At 39.5% G+C, this 16,448-nt stretch overlaps 2 protein-coding genes across 3 annotated transcripts in view; one reads left to right on the top strand and one right to left on the bottom strand.

Moving 5' to 3' along the window:
* Positions 1 to 16,107, top strand: part of ANKRD42 (ankyrin repeat domain 42) — a 65,809-nt gene extending 49,702 nt beyond the window's left edge. Inside the window, exons 12-13 of the mRNA XM_073809431.1 lie at positions 5,129 to 5,211; positions 8,926 to 16,107. Of these exons, the coding sequence (XP_073665532.1) occupies positions 5,129 to 5,211; positions 8,926 to 8,956 (114 nt within the window). The 3' untranslated portion in view covers positions 8,957 to 16,107. The remainder of the gene's footprint in view (positions 1 to 5,128; positions 5,212 to 8,925) is intronic.
* CCDC90B (coiled-coil domain containing 90B) overlaps positions 13,778 to 16,448 on the bottom strand; it is a 52,913-nt gene continuing 50,242 nt past the window's right edge. For both annotated transcript variants that reach the window (XM_033862179.2, XM_019948706.3), the window contains one exon: positions 13,778 to 13,997. In XM_033862179.2, coding sequence (XP_033718070.1) covers positions 13,942 to 13,997 — 56 coding nt within the window. In that variant the 3' untranslated portion in view covers positions 13,778 to 13,941. The remainder of the gene's footprint in view (positions 13,998 to 16,448) is intronic.

Raw genomic sequence — 16,448 nt, 5'->3', positions numbered from 1 at the left:
TTTCTACATTTGAGTTGTATAAACAGTCAGTGTATAAATGTGTGTAGCCCTATGCATCTGAAAGGAGGAGGAATTAGTTTATTGTGGAGTCTAAATATGTAAAGTATAAATAAAATGAACTTTTGATTCAGTGCTCATTTATATAGAGGCTTCAAGAAGCTCTGACTAAATCTCTCCTGCCACCTTCTGGTAAGGACCTATGATTGCATATGACTTTTTCCCCTATAAAAGAATCTGCAAGAGCATAATTTTTAGCCAGAAAAAAATTCCTAGGATAGTCTGACATAATGCACTTAAATAGGTTTTTTATAATAATAATAACTGGTTTTGATAATAATACATTTTTATAGTGCTTTCTCACATATAGTCTCAGCCTGCATTAACCCACTTCACAAGCCTTATTTTCTATTCTCCTACACGTCGCCTACCTTTTCTGAACTTGCCCCACACTTTCCCACCCCCAAGCCTTTGCTCGTTTTGTCCATATACCTTGAAGCCTTTCTGTCAACTCTGCCTCTCAAAATCCTCTTTAGGAACCATCTTGTTCATCAACCTTGTCCTAACCCCCCGGACCACAAATGATCTGTCCTCCTTTCAGCAAGCACTTTGTACTGCTCTGAGGGCACCTCACCATTTGTATTATACTTCAATTGGCTACTTTACACACAGCACTGAAAATTTAAATTCTGTGAGATCTAACTTGCCTTGATTAATAGCATCATCAACAGTTACTGAGTACTTGCTATGTGTTGCGCTCAGTGCCAGGAACTTTATATCTGGCAGATGTTATTTCTTCATTTTACAAATAACAAACCAAATCTCAGAGAAAATAAGGAATTCGCGTAAAGTCACACAGCTTGTTAGATGGGCAGCCATGATTTGAACCTAACTGCCTAACCCCCTTTTAGTGACACTTGTTACTGTCACTTGTGTAGCCCCTTTGCCCTTCCAGCTCACTCACTGTGCTTATGAGAAGATTTAGTTTGAAAAATTGGTCTTAAAAAATTTTTTTTAAAGAAGATGTTGGGGGTAGGAGTTTATTAATTTTATTTATTTTTGCTGTGTTGGGTCTTCATTTCTGTGCGAGGGCTTTCTCCAGTTGTGGCAGGTGGGGGCCACTCTTCATCACAGTGCGCGGGCCTCTCACTATCGCGGCCTCTCTTGTTGCGGAGCACAGGCTCCAGACTCGCAGGCTCAGTAGTTGTGGCTCACGGGCCCAGTCGCTCCGTGGCATGTGGGATCCTCCCAGACCAGGGCTTGAACCCGTGTCCCCTGCATTAGCAGGCAGACTCTCAACCACTGTGCCACCAGGGAAGCCCGGTCTTTAAAATTTTTGATGTTAGGTGTTCAAATAAGTGAATTTATTTATGAAAATTTAAATATAAAATTTATAGTAATTTGATAAAATGTTACTTATACTGGAATTATACACAGTAATTCAAACATTTATTTCAAGATATGTCTTAAATACAAAGTTGAGGTGATGAAGCTTCCAAAAGATAACACAGTGGGATATCTTTGTGACCTTGGGGTAGAAAAAAAATTGATAGATTCGACTTTATTAAAATAAGACTTCACTTTATCAAGGACAACATTAATAAAGGCAAGCCAAAGAGTAGGAAAATATATCACCTTCCTTATTTTCCTTTCTTCTATCCAAAAGCACAAAGAACTTACACAAACCAGTATGAAAAAGACAGACAACCCAGTAAAAAACCGGGCAAGACAGGATCAGGCGCTTCACAAAATAAGATATACAAGTGGCCAATAAACATGAAAATGTACTCAGAAGTGTTACCAGAATTATTAGTTATCACAAATATAAATTAACACCCAACAAGATGTCAATATACCACCAAAATGGCTAAAACAATACAAAACAGACATTACCAAGTATTGATGGGGATGTGGAGCAAGTGGAACTCTTATTCACCACTGTTGGAGTGTAAATTGATTTTTAATCACTTGGGACAATTGTTTGGCCACACTGAGTACAGCTGAACATATACACATCTGTGACTCAGTTCCCAGTGCAATGAGTACATGTCTCTTGATGTACACAGATGGGCACCAAAAGACATGAACAAGAATATTCATATTAGCATTATTATAAATATCCCCCAAACTGGATAAAAAATTCTACCAACAGTAAGAATAAATACATTTTAGTATAATCATACAATGGAATATTATAAAGCAATGGAAATGTATGAATTACTGCTCTACACATCACTATGGGTCAATTTCACAAACATAATGCTGAGCAAAAGAAAACTACAGTATGATACCATGCAGTCCCAAAATATGTAAAATAAATCAAGTTAATAGTGCCTGGGAGGAGGCAAATGGATGATTCTGGGATACAGGTAATGTTCAGTTTCTTGTTCAATTTCTTGATTTCAGTTGTGGTCACATTGGGTGTTTTCACTTTGTAAAAATTCATCACACTGTACACTTTTTGGGGTGCTCTTTGATAGGTGTATTGTACTTAAAAATGTTTACTTAAAAAACGTAAACTAGATGGGAACTATAATAGCTTTGGTAGAGATGTCTGTCTACAGATTGATGCAGGACTGAACTCGCTTCCATCTCCAAAACCAGTATCATTCGAGAAGTCGCTGGTCTAAAGCTTTGGGCCATGCTTGCTAATCAAGAACAGCCAACCTGGAACTGGTAATATTCTATGAATACTTCTGTGTTTAACTTACCCTTGTTTTCTATCTCTGCTGGGCTTCTCCCTGTCCTCTGACATCCTAGCCTGTGAGCCTGTAAGGGTCCTTGGAGCAATCTGAGGGCTTAAGTGAGTTTATCCAATCTGAGCTGTTAGTCTAAGGAAGTTCTAGAAATTTGTGATTTCTCTCTATTGGTTACTGCTTTGACACTCTGATAAGAGACTGTTCTGGTAATCAAAGTGGGATTTATCTCCCTTTAGTTGTGTATGCTTCCCAAAACTTATCAGAGTGCATGAAATTGTTTTAAAAACAAGAATTCCATATACCCAGGCAATAATTTGTAGACACATAACCTGTCAACAGTTTCACGCAGTATTATTAATCTCTTCAACAAACCTGTAAATTCTTTCAGATGGAAACCGGTTAATATTTAAAATATATACATTTTCACATAGGGGTGGTGGTTTAATTTACACTTAGAATTGCTTTAGGTGTCTAAGCACCATGAATCATGTGTTTAATATCTCAGTATTGCAGTTCTCTTTTCCTGAGTTTGCGAGAAAACACATATTAGGGAGAAATATGTTTCTGTCTATAATTTATGATGAGGAAATGACTAATCTTGGTGAAGAATGTTCCCCAAATGCAGAAACTTCTGGAATTTGGAAGTTTGGAACTTTCAACGAACACTTACTGGAGGCCTATTGAGTGCCAAGCACATATTTTCTTTTGAACTAGTTTACAGTAAGGCTTGCTTGGTTTGATAGAACAACATACATATTTGATGTTAGTAGATGCTTTGGTATTTGACCACTATTTCTAGAGTATTTGGGATTGTTTAAACTCCTTCAGGAGTTAGCATATATGAAAAGTAAAGGAAAATAAATATTAACTGTTTCTGAAAGTCTGGTAACTATTAAGCACTAGAAAATTGGCTACCTCTGACAAGTAGCTTCCTCTCTTTTCCTACATTTTCTATATTCTTTTTCTAATTCTATCTATCTAGTTGGATGAGGTTAATAAACTCCTGCCCTACCTCAGTGTTCTTTCATAGACATTTTTGCATTCATCCCCTAATGATCTTGAGGACCTCTTGAAAGCTGGGGAGTGAACTGAGCACCTCTTTTATATCTGCTATTCCACCACAAACTCCTGAGTGGGAACCAGATCTCATTCCTTTCTGTATACCTGTAGCATAGTATACACAGTATACAGTGTAGTTTTAGGAACTGAATGAGCAAATTTTTTGCTGGAAGACAGGATGGAGGAATGGTTACAACATGAACTTTGGTGTTGGACAAAATTTGGATTTGAATCCTGCCATTTACTTAGTTTTGTGACCTTGGGAAAAGTTGATTAATGTCTTTGACTTCTGTCCTTGTATCTATAAAATGTTGTTAATACAACCTATTTCACCTTGTTATATATGTAAAGTATGAAATACAGTGGGTACCATATGCTAAGCCCCAGTAAAAGGTTTGTTGTTACTGGTCTTCAGACTGGTTGGTAAGCTTTTTCAAGAGAAGGGACCATCATGTTGCCCTGTGCTTACAAGTGCCTGGCCACTATATGGGAGGGCCAGCAGATTCCCCATCTGTTCCTCTCTCAAGGGGTAGGGAACGTGTGTGGTTCTGTTTTCCTGGGTGGTATTGGAAAAACAGCAGTTTGCTTCTATGTTCACACACTTCTATGAGTTAAGCTGACTGACCTCATTAGCAAAGGTGTAGGTGGGAACACCTTGGGGAATCCTACCTCCAGCCAGGGGCTCTCCTGATGGACATGTGGCCTTGTGATGTTCCTGAAACTCCTGCATTCAGATCTGTCCTGCCCAACTGGATGCAGAGCACTTTTCTGACTAGAAGAATTATTCAAAGATGACTGACATCTAGTGAGTATCCACTGTGTTTCTAGTCCTCTCTTACTCCTTCCCAGAGCATGTATTAAGAATCTTCTGTGCTAGGTACTGAGAGTACCACAACGGATGAGAAATATTCAGAAACGGTGTGTGGCAGGGCAAAGTGAAAGAGACAAGAGCAGTTGAGGGATGTTTTGTGAACAGAGAAGGAAATACAGGATCCAGGAAATGTGATTCCTAACAGAATGGGGCTTGCACAGAATCCAGAGGATGCCATGCTAATGCTTTGTGTTATTTTGTTTAGTAATATGTTGTAAAATGTTGGTCTAAAATAGAAGCAGAAACAACAAGGTGTTCTGTGTGGGGGATGTATGAGGTAAAGGTAGGACTGGATGATTTCTCAAGGTGCCTCCCAGTCTGATGAATCAGCACAATATGAACTGGTGCTTCTGATGTAAGTATTTACACAAGATTCTAAAAGAAATGTAAATCAGAGTTGAAAATGTTGTCATGGTTAAATTTTTTCTTTTGGAACAGTAACGTAGAAAGACAAAAATGTGTCTAGCATAGAAATCTTATTTGGCTCTCTTTTCCTTTGTAGGAAGATGACCCTTCTTGTGAGTCAAGCAAAGAGAAGAGGCGAGTGAAGAAAAAGGTGTCTTCTGGGGGAGTTTTTGTGAAAAGGTACTAATCAGTGAAATAACTTTAAATAAACCTGCTTGATTTTTCTTTTCTTTTTAAATTGATATAAATGTAAATCTATAAATTCTTCTCAGAATTACTCAGACATGCTGTTATTCCAATTCTGAAGGCAGAAATGTATAATGTCAAACGGATTAAAATTACATGGACTCAGTTGTATTCCCCCTCCCAATATACTTTTTATATATTTATGTAGGCAAGTCAAAACTCTAGATTTATGAGTAGTTAATTTTGCAAGTATTGACATAAACTTTACAATATAAGATAACACAGTAATCAAAAGGTCTAGTTATAAAGATTATTAGAAGTTCTATTATGGCTTCATAATAGAATTATATTTCTTTTACTTTCTGTAGAGAGCACCCTTTTACTAGTGTAGGTATAGCTTTTCTCCCAACTTTTCAAATGACTTGATTTTTTTAAAAAAATTTATTTTATTGAAGTATAGATATATAATGTTAATTTCTGCTGTACAGCAAAGTGATTCAGCTATACACACACACACATTCTTCTCCATTATGGTTTATCACAGGATATTGAATATAGTTCCCTGTGCTATACACTAGTATCTTATTTGTTTATCCATTCTATATTTAATAGTTTGCATCCCAATCCATCCCTCCTCCACCTTTCTCCTCCCTTGGCAACCACAAGTTTGTTCTGTGTTAGTGAGTCTGTATTTGTTTGGTAAATAAGTTCATTTGTGTCATATTTTAGATACCACATATAAGTGGTATCATATATGTCTTTCTCTGATTTACTTCATTTAGTATGAAGTAAATGTTGCTGCGAATGGCATTATTTCATTCTTTTTATAGCTGAGTAGTATTCCATTGTGTATTTATACCACATCTTCTTTATCCATTCAGTTTTTTTTTTAACGGTATGCAGGCCTCTCACTGTTGTGGCCTCTCCTGTTGCAGAGCACAGGCTCCAGACGTGCAGGCTCAGCAGCCATGGCTCACGGGCCCAGCCGCTCTGCGGCATATGGGATCCTCACAAACCGGGGCACGAACCCGTGTCCCCTGCATCGGCAGGCAAACTCCCAACCACTGCGCCACCAGGGAAGCCCTATCCATTCAGTTCTTGATGGACACTTAGGTTGTTTCCATGTCTTGGCTATTGTGAATAGTGCTATGAACATAGGGGTACATGTATCTTTTTGAATTATAGTTTTGTCTGGGAATATGCCCAGGAGTGGGACTGCTGGATCATATGGTAGCTTTATTTGTAGTTTTTTGAAGGCACCTCCATACTGTTTACCACAGTGGCTGCACCAATTTACATTCCAACTAGCAGTGTAGGACAGTTCACTTTTCTCCAGACCCTCTCCAGCATTTGTTATTTGTAGATTTTTTTTTATTTTGTCTACATTTTTTTAACATCTTTATTGGCGTATAATTGCTTTACAGTGAGTGTTGTGTTAGTTTCTGCTGTATAACAAAGTGAATCAGCTTTACATATACATACATCCCCATATCTCCTCCCTCTTGGGTCTCCCTCCCACCCTCCCTATCCCACCCTCCCACCCTCCCTATCCCACCCCTCTAGGTGGTCACAAAGCACCGAGCTGATCTCCCTGTGCTATGTGGCTGCTTCCCACTAGCTATTTTACGTTTGGTAGTGTATATATGTCCATGCCACTCTCTCACTTTGTCACAGCTTACCCTTCCACCTCCCCGTGTCCTCAAGTCCCTTCTCTAGTAGGTCTGCGTCTTTATTCCTGTCCTGCCCCTAGGTTCTTCATGACCATTTTTTTTTTTAGATTCCATATATATGTGTTAGCATATGGTTATTTGTTTTTCTCTTTCTGACTTACTTTACTCTATGACAGTCTCTAGGTGCATCCACCTCACTACAAATGTTGCCATTCTGACGGGTGTGAGGTGGTACCTCATTGCAGTGTTGATTTGCATTTCTCTAATGATTAGCGATGTTGAGCATCTTTTCATGTGCCTATTGGCCATGTGTATGTCAAATGACTTGAGTTTTAAAAAATCTGAACTTAGGAGACAAAGACAAGTAAGTTTTAGAAAAGGACAACTTTTTACAATAACAACCAAATATCTCCAGGGAAGTTTACATAAAATGAAAATCAGCTTTCATAAAAAGAAAAAAAATCGTAACGCATGTTTGCCAAAAATATACATTTAAATAATCTGCTTTAGAATTCAACCAACCATTGTTTTGTCTTGCAAGCCTTATAAGAAAGGAATAACAGAGATGAGGTTGACTGGACAGGATGAAAAATATGTGGCTTTATTATTCTTTCTTCTCTTTTTTCTCTTTTCCCTTGACTTTGCTGACCAAAGAACCACCATGGCATTTCATTTCAGTTCTGACTTCAATTCCCTCACTTTTCCTACTCCACCCTTTTCTTCCTTGAGCTAGCAAAGACGTGTGACTCTCTTGGGGCACTTGTGTAGTTTCTGCCTCCCTCTGAAGATCTGATTGCTGGCTTTGAGCTTGCTTCACTGGCATCAGCCTTCCTACCATACCCCAGACTGCCCATCTCTAGGCCCTGGCAAGTACCTTACATGGACAGGCCATTTTGGCCCAGTATCATCAGGACCAGTTTGCCCTGACACAAGTGCATTTGATTGCTAAGACCAGTTTAGGCTGGTCAAAGGCCTGTAAGGAAGTGTTCAAAAATGGTTTACCTATCCTTTTCATAACCTTTATAGTCATTATTGTTAGTTTCTCTGTGGTTTCCAGTAGGCTTTTAATCTGTAGTAAAAACATTTGTCAACATTTATTGGGCACTTACTATGTGTGTGATCTGTACCAAGTCCTTTACATGTATTACTGCTTAATTCTCACCACAGCTGTATGAAAAGAGGTACAGCATTTCATACATGGAGATTAAGAAAGTCACCCAGTCACACAGCAATGTGAAGCTGGGATTCTAACCTTAGGAGGGGAATTTCAGAGTCTGCATTCTGGAATTCCCAAAGCCAACATTTCTCTCACTTTCTGGGACTACACACAGCCTTACCTTTTCCTTCTAGCCTGATGACTCTAAAGTAATCCCAACCCTGGAAATAGTTTGTTACACTTCCTCCTGTTTTCTCAAGGCCACATCTCTAGTCTCTGTACAAGTGAGGTAGGAAATACCAGAAGAGTGTTGTAATAGAAGCATGCACCCTTGTGGCAGAGGTTCCCTGGATGTCTCCCAATACCTCTTTCTCCCCTTTTTCTATAGTATTTATTAGGGTTTACCTGGGCTTGTGGCTGCTCAGGATAAGGACTGACTTCCCAGTCGTCTTTGCAGCTAAGATACCAAGTGTGGCCAATAGAGTGTGAGCGAAAATGGTGTGTAAAACCCTAGGGGTCATGTCCCTAAAGGGAAACGGCTTTCCCACACCTTCCCCTTTCTTCTTCTGGAATGTGGGGTGGTAGCGAGTCACTGAACTTTGCAAATGAGAGCACTACCAGGGGTGATGGAGCATAAGACAAAAAGGAGCCAGGACACATGGAAAGAAGAGCCTGGACAGTATTGCTAAGTATTAGCAAAATGCAAATCACAACTACAGTGAGTTCTCAGAGAACTCAACTTGGAGATTACTCTTACTATCGAGTAAGAACATAAAATCTTGAGTTAAAGTCTTGTGACTTATCTGCTATGTGATCTTGGCAACTTCACCTGTGTGAAGTTACAACTGTGTGACCTTAACTTCACTTACCTGGTTTCTTTAGCTGTAAAATGAGGATAATACCACCTACCTAAGAGAACTGTGATGAAAAACAGGTGAGTTGATATATATCATTTAGTATATTCACTGTTATATATATAGTCAATGTAGCTATTCTACAAAATGACAATCACTAATTTTAGTGTTGGTGATGACCACAGTGCTTTCCACTGCCTCATTTTTTCCCCCTTTATAAGTAGAGGGATGTGGAGCTCACCTCCTCCCACAAATACATCAAAAAATCCAGCCACGTGTGGAATAGTTCTCACAGAACACCACTGAATGCTTTCAGATCTCATACAACCAAAGCTTCAAGAAAGATCCCCATGTAACTGGGTAGGATGAAGGGAAAAGGGAGAAGAGGAGGAATTGGAATGGGACCTGCACCCCTGGGAGGGAGCTGTGAAGGAAGAATGCTAACCTCACCGTGGGAACCTCCTTCACCAGCTGGGAGGTATGCCAGGACAGATAGGGAACTTCAGAGGCTGAAGAGGAGGGTATGGGAGTTGGCCTGAGGCACTGCAGGGTATGGAGAGACCAACACAGAAGGTCCTGACCACATCACCATGCTTCCCAGCCCAAGATGTACGCCTGCTGGTGTGCAGAGTGACTGGGTGCTGAAACTCAGGCTTCAGCAGACAGACCCAAGGAGAGGACTCTGGTTGGTTGCATGGAGACAGACCAAAGGGTCTGGAGCATGGTCCAGACCATAACTGGGGGCATGTGCATGTGGAGGTGGGGCTGAAAGCTGAACTGATAGCTGGCCATCCCACTGTGGTTGCTGGGATGCAGCTCTGGCAGGTTCCTGCTCTGGTGGACTTTTCATTGGAACCACACATGCGTGCCTGAGGGCACCCTGGGCTGACTGCGGGTTCAGGGGATGCAGCTCCAGTGGGTTTATGCGCTGGTGGCTTGGTGAGCGCGTATGCTCTGAACTTATTACCAGGAGGTGGGCCCAAAGGGCAGTGCCAGCAACACTGATCTTTGTGGGTGCACACACCAGGTGGCAGGCAGCATCACAGAATCCCACGTCCTGGCAGGCAGCTCCTGGGGAGGAACATGCAGTGGCTCCTCTCCCAGAGGGAGCGCTCCAGTCCTGCCTACTTCACACCACAGCTGAGAACCAGATCTGGGGATCTGCACTACAACAACTGGGGAGCAGACCCTGCCCCTGACAGGGCTGTGACACCCAGAGAGCAAAGAGGAGGACTTGCTCAACATCCATTATGGGCTCTGGTCACCATGACACTAATCACACTTCCCTATCAAGGGGATAATGGCTGGCACACACACAGGAAAGACGTGGCAAGCATCGATACCAAAAACAGCTCTTGCACCAAAGATATTGGACTCAGGCAGGCTACACTGGGATGCTCCCACATAAAAATAGCCCTTCCAGACCACAGTAGATAACTGCTTCTCCTAAATTCATAGAGAAAATATAAGAAAAAAGAAGCAAAGGAATTACTCCCAATTAAAAGAACAAGAGAAATCCCCTGAAAGGACAAACAGTGAAACAAACCTCTACAGTCTACCAGACCCTGAGTTCAAAAAGGAGGTAATAAAAATGCTGAAGGAATTAAGAAATGCTATTGATAGAAATGTAGATCACTGTAACAAGGAACTAGAAACTGTAAAGAGGAGCCAATCAAAATTAGACAACTCAATTGCCGAGATGAAAACCGAAGCTAAAGGCAATAAACAGCAAAGTAAATAATGCAGAGGAACAAATAAGTGATCTGGAAGATAGAATAATGGAGATCACCCAGTCAAAACAGCAGACAGAACGTATGCTATCTATGGGATAATATAAAGCACACTAATCTACTACGTCTAATAGGGTTCCCAGAAGAAGAAAGAGAAAAGGGGATTGAAAATGTATTCAAATAAATTATGGCTGAAAAGTTCCCAAACCTAAAGAAGGTATTAGATATCCAGGTCCAGGAAGCACAGGAAGCACAAACAAGATGAACTCACACAGATCTACTCCAAGATATATCATAATTAAAATAGTAAAAGAGAGGATTCTAAAGGCAGCAAGAGAAAAACAGTTATAAAGGAACCCCATAAGGTTATCAGCTGATTTCTCTACAGAAACTTTGCTGGCCAGAAGGAAATGGCAAGACATATTCAAAGTCCTGGAGGGGAAAAACCTGCAACCTAGGATATTCTACCCAGCAAGATTATCATTTAGAATAGAAGGAGACAAAAAGAATTTCTCACACAAGCAATAACTAAGAGTAAACAGCAATATTAAACCTATCTTAAAAGAAATATTGAAAGCTCTTCTCTAAATTGAAAAGAAGCAACAATCTATAGGAAAGGGAAAAATCACAATAGAAAAGGTAAATATATAAAAGGATTGAAGATCATTTAAATAAGACAGTACACAGTTAAAAACAATCCAAAAAATTCTGTGAAAATGATTGAACAGAAAAGGATAAACATGAAGATGTAAAATAGGACATGAAAATCACAAAATGTAGGGAAGGGGAGTAAGAAATGTAGATCTTTTAGAATGTGTTTGAGCTCATATGACTACCAGTCTAAAGCAAGTAGATATAGTGACAGTTAACATAGTTGAAAACCAGAGTAACCACAAATCAAAAAAACATACAATAGATTCCCAAAAACCCAAAAGAAAGGAACTCAGGCATAATACAAAAGAAAACTATCAAATCAAAAAAGGAAACACAAAAAGAAGAAAGGAACAAAGAAGAAATACAAAATCAACTGGAAAACAAGGTTTAAAATGGCAATAAATATATATTTATCAATAATTACTTTAAATGTCAATGCACTAAATGCTCTGATCAAAAGACACAGAATGGCAGACTGGATAATAAAACAAGAACCTACAATATACTGCCTACAGGAGATCCACTTTAGGGTGAAGGACACACACATAGATTGAAAATGAGGGGATGGAAAAAGATATTTCATGCAAATGGAAATGACAAGAAAGTGGGGGTAGCAATACTCATATAAGACAAAATAGACTTTAAAAAACAAAGGCCTTAAAGAAAGATAAAGAAGGACCCTGTATAATGATAAAAGGATCAATACAAGAAGAGGGTAGTACACTCATTAACATATATGCACTCAATATAGGAGTACCTAAATATATAAAACAAATGCTACCAAACATAAAGGGAGAAATTGACAGGAATACAATAAGAGTAGGAGACTTTAACACTGCACTGTCATTAATGGACACAGATCTTCCAGACAGAAAATCAATAAGGCAACAGAGATCCTAAATAGCACAATAGAACAGTTAGACTTAATTGATATCTTCAGGACATAACACCCCAAAAAACCAGTATACACATTCTTTTCAAGTGCACATGGGACATTCTCTAGTATAGACCACATACTAGGACACAAAACAAGCCTCAACAAATTTCAGAGGATAGACATTATTTCAAGAATCTTTTCTGACCACAACCCATGACATTTTTCACAGAACTAGAACAAATAATCCTAAAATTTATACGGAACCACAAAAGACCCAGAATTGCCAAAGCAATTCTGAGGAAAAAGAACAAAGCTAGAGGCATAACCTTCCCAGACTTCAGACAATACTACAAAGCTACAGTAATCAATACAGTGTTGTATTAGCACAAAAACAGATATCTGGATCAGTGGGACAGAATAGAGAGCTGAGAAACTCACACACCTATGGCCAATTAATCTTCAGCAAAGGAGGCAAGAATATACCATGGAGAAAAGACAATCTCTTCAATAAGTGGTGTTGGGAAAACTGGACAGCTACATGTAAAAGAATGAAATGAGAACGTTCTCTAACCCCATATACAAAAATAAACTCAAAAAAATGAACTGATATAAGGACCTAAATAATACCTTTATTTACTGATAAAACGGATATTGGAGAATGTGGTTAATATCTTCAGTCCAGTAAACTTATCACTGACCCCCGAATCGGACTTACCTTGTCCCAAGTATCACTGTACTAGAGCAGGCCTCACCCTGTAGAGGTGAACTTGATCCTACAGGAGCAGAACAGAATGAATGTTCTCTGTAGACAGGCTGGTCCCAAACAGGAATGGGGAGAAGTGGCTGGGCTACTTGGGCCTTGTTTCTCCTTTCACCTTACTTAATCACCTAGGGCAGGGTGGTTGAAGGAAGAGTGATTACAATATTATGCTACTGGAGCTTCCTTCACATGGAGGAAAGAAATACTCCCTCTCAGTATTTTAGCATATTTTAAATTGTAACAAATGAATAATTTACCTGTTTACTGTCTGTCTTCTCCAACTAAGATTGTCAGTTCCATGATAAGGAAGCCATGTTCAGCTCTGTGCACATGGGTACCAGCATGTTGTCTGGCCCATAGCAGGCATTCTTATTTACTGAGTGAGCAAATGTACTGTAGAGTTTATTACAATGGAACCTATATGGTCTTTATTTATTAATCCAACACAAATTTATCTACAGTGTGCCAAGAATTTTCTTAGGCAAGAGGATTCTGAGATATTTTGAATCAAAATACAGAAAGTTTTGTTTTGAAAACAAGCCAACTGTTAGCTCTTTGAAAAAAACTTAGTTGGAGAGCCTCTGATTCTCACTCGCTGGACCATACAAGGTCAGTCTTTTGATTGCTCTATACTTTAGATTCCCTATTTATAACTAAACAAGTTTGCAACACATACCAAAGAAATCCTGTATGATTTACAGTTGTTCAAGCAAACAAGAAAACTCTGGTTCAGTTTCTATGAGCTATCAAAAGGATAAAGACAAAATGCCTGTCTATCTCAAATCAATCAGGTTTTGAATGGCATCTTTTCAACATAATGAAATAAAGACATATATAAAAAACAAAGACAAAATACACCTTCCCATTCTAAAACATTTCCTTTAGTCCATATGTACTTTAAATAATCTTGTATTAAGTTTCTACTGCAACTTTCAATGTTCAGAGTAAATCCATCCTGGCACAGTGTTTGTTCTAAGAAGTCAACAGCAGCAGGAGTAGGAGCATAATATAGTAGTTTCACTGTTATTTCCAGAGTCTATAAAATCCCAACGCTATTGCCAGGCAAGTAAACACTGAGGCTGTGAAAAGAAGAAAACATGTTATAGGTAATGCATTTGTGATTATCTTGCAGAGACAAAGAGAATAATGTCATCTTCAATTTAAATTGAAAGCAAAATCAGGAAATCCAACCAGTTTTCTTTTCTTTGCCTGCATTGAGCGGCATGTGGGATCTTAGTTTCCCAGCGAGGGATCAAACCCACGCCTCCTGCATTGGAAGCATGGAGTCTTAACCACTGGACCACCAAGGAATTCCCAATCCAACCAATTTTCTACTTTAGGTTTTTAATTCCCTAGAAAATTAAGCTAAGGATAAAGGGTATCCATTAGGGCTGGATTAATATCAATTCTTCTTAAAAGCTTCCTGTATTTTAAACCAGAATAAGGATGACAGTAATTTAAAAGTGTACATTATGTCAGTTAGAATCTATAAAGTGTTTAAAGTCATTATTAACATTAGCACTATTAACAATGACTACTTTAAATAATTACAAACTCTAATTTTAGAAATAATTTATAAGTGAAAAACCACCTTTCTTACATGTACTGAAAAATTACGTAGTTAAGCCAGTAAAACAGACATCTGTATCATCCAAAAGAAAATTTTAATTGCCTTTTCAGTACATTTAAAAATGATTTCGTGCCTGCTGAGCTCCCAGGCCAGTCCCCTGCCCTCCAAGGCTCCCTCTTCGCCACCCTCCCACCCAGCTGCATTGGTACTGGGGGCATAGGAAGGAGGCTGGGGAGATCAGGAGTGGCAGGCAGGAGGGGCACTCCCAGACCCCAGACTGGAGGAGCAGGAGAGGAGGGCGTTTGTCCTGCCCACTCGAGCCCAGGAAGCCTGCTGGGCTCCAAGGTGAGGTCCCCTGCCCTCTGAAACGAGGGGTGGGGGGCACACCTGGGTCCCTTCTGTTGCTTGAGCCTAAGCCCTACCCCCTGGAGCCCCCGGGGCCTTTTCCAGCCCTGTGGGTCCTGAGCATTGGCCCTGCCCATCGCCCAAACCTCACCCTTGCTAAGGTCCTGCTCTCCACAGCCAACGCCCTCCCCCCGATCTTTTTTCTTTTTCCTCCTCCTCCTCGTTTTTACTATTGTGGTACTGATGTCCCTTCCGGTTGTCGATTCATCTATATTTTTATTTTTACATTATTTCTAACATATCTGTTAGTTTCCTAGTCTAATTTTATTTTTTACTTTGTTATTTTTTTTTTGCCACCCCATGCAGCTTGCAGGATTTTGATTTGTGAGCCCAGGGTTAGGAGGAAGCTCCTGTGGGGGGAGCTCCAAGTCCAAACCACTGGACTAACAGAGAACCTCAGACCTCAGGGAATATTCATCAGAGTGAGGTCTCACAGAGTTCCTCATCTCAGCACCAAGACCCAGCTCTACCCAATAGCCTACAAACTCGTGTTGGAAGCCTCAAGCCAAACAACCAGTAAAACAGGAACACAATCCCACTCATAAGAGAAAAAAAAAAAGAGATGGCAAAAAAAATATGTCACAGATGAAGGAGCAAGGTAAAAACCTACAGGACCAAATAAACGAAGAGGAAATAGGCAATCAACCTGAAAAAGAATTCAGAGTAATGATATTAAAGATGATCCAGAATCTCAGAATGGAAGCACGGATTGAGAAAATACAAGAAATGTTTAACAAAGATCTAGAAGAACTAAAGAACAAACAAACAGAGATGAACAACACAATAACTGAAATGAAAAATACACCAGAAGGAATCAATAACAATAACAGAGGCAGAAGAACAAATAAGTGAGCTGGAAGACAGAATGGTGGAAATAACTGCTGAGGAGCAGAATGAAGAAAAAAGAATGAAAAGAATTGAAGACAATCTCAGAGATCTCTGGGACAATACTAAATGCACCAACGTTTGAATTACAGGGGTCCCAGAAGAGAAAAAGAAAGGGTCTGAGAAAATAATGTGAAGAGATTATAGTGGAAAACTTCCCTAATGTGGGAAAGGAAATAGTCACCCAAGTCCAGGAAGCACAGAGAGTCCCATACAGGATAAACCCTAGGAAAAACACACCAAGACACATATTAATCAAACTAACAAAAACTAAATTCAAAGGAAAAATATTAAAAGCAGCAGGGGAAAAACAAAAAATAACATACAAAGGAATCCCCATAAGGCTATCAGCTGATTTTTCAGTGGAAACTAGCAGGCCAGAAGGCAGTGGCAGGATATACTTAAAAGTGATGAAAGAGAAAAACCTACAACCAAGATTACTGTACCCAGCAAGGATCTCATTCAGATTCGATGGAGAAGTCAAAAGCTTTTCAGACAAACGAAAGCTAAGAGAATTCATTAACACCAAATGCTAAAGAAACTTCTCTAAGTGGGAAACACAAAACAAGAAAAAGACCCACAAAAACAAACCCAAAACAATTAAGAAAATGGTAATAGGAACATACATATCAATAATAACCTTGAATGTAAACGGATTAAATGCTCCAAC

This window comes from Tursiops truncatus, chromosome 8 (genome assembly GCF_011762595.2).
Source record: "Tursiops truncatus isolate mTurTru1 chromosome 8, mTurTru1.mat.Y, whole genome shotgun sequence".
NCBI lineage: Eukaryota > Metazoa > Chordata > Mammalia > Artiodactyla > Delphinidae > Tursiops > Tursiops truncatus.
The sequence above is the reverse complement of the archived record's forward strand: the minus strand, read 5'-3'. Positions and strand labels throughout refer to the sequence as shown.